Source organism: Alosa pseudoharengus, unplaced genomic scaffold, assembly GCF_046254945.1.
Source record: "Alosa pseudoharengus isolate Yale_2024_CS ecotype anadromous, Long Island Sound unplaced genomic scaffold, YU_APseudo_1.1 YU_APseudo_1.1_scf_18, whole genome shotgun sequence".
Taxonomy (NCBI): domain Eukaryota; kingdom Metazoa; phylum Chordata; class Actinopteri; order Clupeiformes; family Clupeidae; genus Alosa; species Alosa pseudoharengus.
Window position 1 is genome coordinate 10342149 of NW_027468650.1, and position 5000 is coordinate 10347148.

The 5000-nt window shown below is 45.7% G+C and overlaps 1 protein-coding gene across 5 annotated transcripts in view; it reads left to right on the forward strand.

Moving 5' to 3' along the window:
• The window catches only part of drosha (drosha ribonuclease III), an 84343-nt gene that overhangs the window by 50006 nt on the left and 29337 nt on the right, over positions 1 to 5000 (forward strand). For all 5 annotated transcript variants that reach the window (XM_076290241.1, XM_076290242.1, XM_076290243.1 and 2 more), the window contains one exon: positions 3090 to 3160. In XM_076290241.1, coding sequence (XP_076146356.1) covers positions 3090 to 3160 — 71 coding nt within the window. The remainder of the gene's footprint in view (positions 1 to 3089; positions 3161 to 5000) is intronic.

Below are 5000 nucleotides of genomic sequence, written 5' to 3' on the forward strand. Positions count from 1 at the left end.
ACCCGCATGGATTAGCCCAAGTTGTGTTTGTGTGTGTGAAAGGTGTGTTTGTGTGTGTGAAAGGTGTGTTTGTGTGTGTGAAAGGCTTCTTTTGACTGCTGAAAAGGAAGCACACTTGCAGGCTTTTGATTTTTAACCCATTTACTCCTAAAATGCCTGCTAAAAACGCCTATAGAATCCTATGGCATTCTAGACTAAATAACCTTATTTCCTGAGGGTTTTCTGAAAACATACTAAAAATTGTCAACGTCTACCAAAATGTAATATCTAAGCCTCTGTAGCACCTAGAAACATGACATAAAAAGTATGCTGCGCTACGCAGCATCCAGCGGGAGGGTCAATGTTGCGCTACGCAGCATCCAGCGGGAGGGTCAATGTTGCGTCATGCAGCATCCAGCGCAAATGGGTTAAGTTAAGTTAGTTAAGTAGATTTTTAAGTTAAGTTAGTTCAGTAGATTTTTAAGTTAAGTTTAAGTATATTTCATTTACTCCGTCTGTGTTCTCCAGCCCAGCATTATCTCTAAAAATGTTTTTGATTAGATCATTGATTAGCTTATTGCTCTTTTGCTCCAGAATCGCGTTTATCGTGTAGCCAAATCACGTATAAACTGCAGGACAGTGTTTTATGCAAATTCAAAAAGAAAAAGTGTTTTGACTGTGTGCATGTATTAATCGCAATTCCCAATTAGCCCAATCAATCCGAATTAGAATGAGATCGTACTTTAATCGTGCTTAAGAGCAATGAAGAAAAGAAATGTGTGTGTGTGTGTGTGTGTGTGTGTGTGTGTGTGTGTGTGTGTGTGTGTGTGTGTGTGTGTGTGTGTGTTAAAGGGGTGTTTCCTAGGCCATGTGTGTCTTGTTGTGGATGGAGAGGATTTGGCCGTTTGACTTGACAACCATCAAGGGCCCTCTTCATGTTCAACCTGTTAGATTGCAAAACTCTCCTCTCCTCCTCCCTTCCGCTCCTCTCCTCTCCTCTCCTCTCTTCCGCTCCTCTCCTCTCCTCCTCCCTTTCTCTCCTCTCCTCTCTTCCGCTCCTCTCCTCTCCTCCTCCCTTCCTCTCGTCTCCTCTCCTGTCCTCCTGCTCTCCTGTTCCCCTCATCAGGTCCTCTCCTCGTTAATCATCGTCTCTTTTCACACCTCTGACTTTCCTCTGTTGCTGACTCACTCCATAATACTCCACACACTCTCTCACACACACACACACACACACACACACACACACACACACACACACCTGTGCCTCACGACGGTTCGTAAACCTGAAGCACATTTGCTCAGGGCCACCAGCTTCATCGGCACAGATGGCAGCAGCAGTGCATGATGGGTAATAAAGCTCATTGTGAGTGACGCTGTTCTGCTGTGTGGCATTGAAGCCATCAGTGGGTGGTTGCTCAGTTCATGTGTGTGTGTTTTCATATAATGAATTTACTGTTCCTTCTTTTCTGCGTGTGCATGTGGGTGCGCGTGCGTCTGTGTCTGTCTGTGTGTGTGTGTGTGTGCAGTGGTTAAAGTGGGATTTGGCAGGTGGGGGGAACCCTAAAATCCAGCGTCGGTGCAACGGGGAAAAATGGACAACATATTGAGTATCGTGGTGTAGCAATACTTTTTGGAAAAGAATTGCTAGCTTCTTGGTCACCTGTGTACATGTGACAAATGAACTCACCACTTATTTTAACAATATCATCGCGCTATAACGTTGGTATGAAAGAATATATTTATTATTAATTTATCTGAGGTGGCGGAACTGCACCCCCCTGTGTGTGCGTGTGTGTGTGTGTGCATGTGTGGATGTGTGTCTTTGTTCAGAAATAAGGTAATGTGTGTGGTTGATCTGGTTGATGTTTATTTGTTCATCTGCCTCGTGTCTGGTTGATGTTTATTTATTCATCTGCCTCGTGTCAGGGCTGTATGTTAACTTTTATTGCTCATAGCACTGGTGCTACAGCAGTTGATACATTTGTAGCACAATCCACAAAGTCTCTAGCATCGGGATGTAGTTACAAACACCTCTGTACCTCATCGGGATGTAGTTACAAACACCTCTGTACCGCATCGGGATGTAGTTACAAACACCTCTGTACCTCATCGGTATGTACCGGTAGTTACAAACACCTCTGTACCTCATCGGGATGTAGTTACAAACACCTCTTCTGTAGGCGACATTTTTAAAGATTTTAAATAAGGTGTCTCCTGTGATGAATCATCCACAGCACAGGTTATTTTTTTTGTAGCATGTGCTAACAGCTCTGTAAAAAATGAAGAGAGCACTGCACATTTTTCTGATGTCATCCTACAGTTGCTGAGTGACATTCAAATGAGTCGACGGTCATTTTCAAATTTGCAGTGGTCTCTTCATTTTGAATGTCACTCAGCAACCGTAGGATGACATCAGAAGAATGTGCAGTGGTCTGTTCATTTTTTTACAGAGCTGTATGTAGCACTGGACGGCCCTGTGTGTAGTGCTTACTGTTAGGCTGCAGTTGTGCTTGTGTGTTGATGCTGTCGCGGCGTGTTTTCAGGGAAGAGAGAGAGAAAGTGAGAACACGAGGAGGTGGAGGAAGAGAGAGTGGATTGCTGCATTCCCTCAACAGAGAGGGTAGATTGCAGCCCCTCCAGACATTATTGAGAAAGTATTGTGTGTGTGTGTGTGTGTGTGTGTGTGGTTTTATCTCTGCTGAAAGGCATGATTTCCATTGCACTTGTGGATGTGCTTAGGTGTGTGTTCAGGGATTTGAGGAAGTAGTATAAATTTAAGACCAGAAAGAAAACCATGCCAGTTCTGAACAAATATGTGGTTTTGCCCTGCGAGCTTGAATTATCAGTTTGTTGTTGAACTGTGTGTGTGTTTGTGTGTGTGTGTATGTCCCAGTCTAATCCCTTTGTGTTCTTTCTTCCTCTTCTCCTGAAGTCTTCCCTGATAACTCCAAACACGGGTGTGATCGGAGATTAAACTATGTATTTTTATTTAAATATCACTCTTATCCCCCACTTTCTCTCTCTCTCACCCTCTCTCGCTCACACACTATTGCTCTCTCTCTCTTTTTCTCTCTCTCTCTCTCTCTCTTTCTCTCTCTCTCCTCCTGCAGGGGCGGTGTATTTGGAGGGAGGATTGGAAGAGGCCAGGCTGCTTTTTGGGAGATTGCTTTTCAACGGCGAGGTAATAAAAAAGTCCACTAATCACACCTGTTTTCACTCTGTGTGTGAGTGTGAGTGTGTGTGATAGAGAGTGTGTGTGTGTGTGTGTGAATAAGCATGAGTACGCGTGTGGATTAAGTGTCCCTCAGCCCTGGATTTCAACAACTGCCCTGTGGCCACGGAGTGCACACACCCACACACACCTATCTGCTCGGTTAGAGAAAGACCGAGCGCAGTGCTTAAGAGCGTGATGGAGAGAGAGAGGAAGGGAGAGAGGGAGGGAGGGGAATGGAGAGGAAAGGAGAGAGATGGTGAGCAAGCGGGGGTGCTGGAAAGAGCCTCTTCCTCTGGGAAAATAAGAGATTGTGCAACTGACTCTCTGGTCAGCCCAAATTGCAGAAAGAAATCTGAATTTGGAGATTTGAGGCTCAGTCTTGTTTGTGTGCATGTGTGTGTGTGTGTGCTTGTGTGCGTGTGAGTGTGTGTGCCCGTGTGTGCGTGCTTGTGTGTGTGTGTGTGCGCGTGTGTGTGTGCGTGTGTGTGTATGCTTGTGTGCGTGCGTGCTTGTGTGTGTGTGTGTGTGCTTGCTTGTGTGTGTGTGCGTGCTTGTGTGTGTGTGTGTGTGTGTGTGTGTGTGTGTGTGTGTGTGTGTGTGTGTGTGTGTGTGTGTGTGTGATGGATATTGCTAGAGCAGTGAAGAGGAGACAGATTGGCATTGGGTGCTGCAGCTCAATGCCCTGATGGAGCGGTGTGCCAATTTTGTAATTACCCCACACCACACCACACCACACCTCACCTCACCATACCTCCCTCTTTCACCATATCCCCCTCGCTCTCTCCATCTTTTTCCATATCCCCTTCTCCCTCTCTCTCCCCATCCTTTTCCATATCCTTTTCTCTCAGTCTCTCTCTCTCTCTCTCTCCATATCCCCTTTCCCTCTCCTCCCATCCTTCTCTCACTATCCTTTTCTCCCCCCTCTCTCACTATCCTTTTCTCCCCACATCCATCTCTCTTTCTATCTCTCTCTCTATATATATATATATCTCCCTCTTACCCTCTCTATATCTCCCTCTATCTTTCTATATCTCTCTCTCCCTCTCTATATCCCTCTCTCTCCATCTCTTCATCTCCATCTCTCTATCTTTCTCTCTCTCTATCTCTCCCTCTCATTATCTCTCTCTTTCTCCCTCCCTCTCTCTCACACTCTATTCCTCTATCTATCTATTTCTCTCTCTCCATCTCTTTATCTCCCACTCCATCTTTCTCTCTCTCTCTCTCTCTCCCTATCTCCCTCTCACTATCTCTCCCTCCCTCTCTCTTTCCATCTCTCCCTCTCTCTCTACATGCACGTGTATGTGATCATGTGTATATGTGTCTTTGTATGTCCATGGTAGTGTGTGTGTGCTTGTGCGTGTGCGTGTGCGTGTGGGCACATCAAGGCTTTGATTGAAGGAATGGCAATCAGAATTTCATGCTCTTGCCTTGCTATGCTTTTTTAGTACAGAGTGACCTTCCCTGTTCCCTGAGCATTCTAGCCCCAGCCGCTCATCAGTGGCCGCATGTGCTAACACACACACACACACACACACACACACACACACACACACACACACACACACACACACACACACACACACACACACACACACACACACACACACACACACACACACACACACACACACACACACACACACACACTCACTCACTCACTCACTAACGCTAATTAGCCTGTTACAATGACTACCTGAGAAAGACCTTTCACAGGGTACACACACTTGACACATGGACATGCAAGTAATGAGCATTCCCAAGGCCACTATTTCACACATACACTGAGTCTGTTTGAAGGACAGGGACG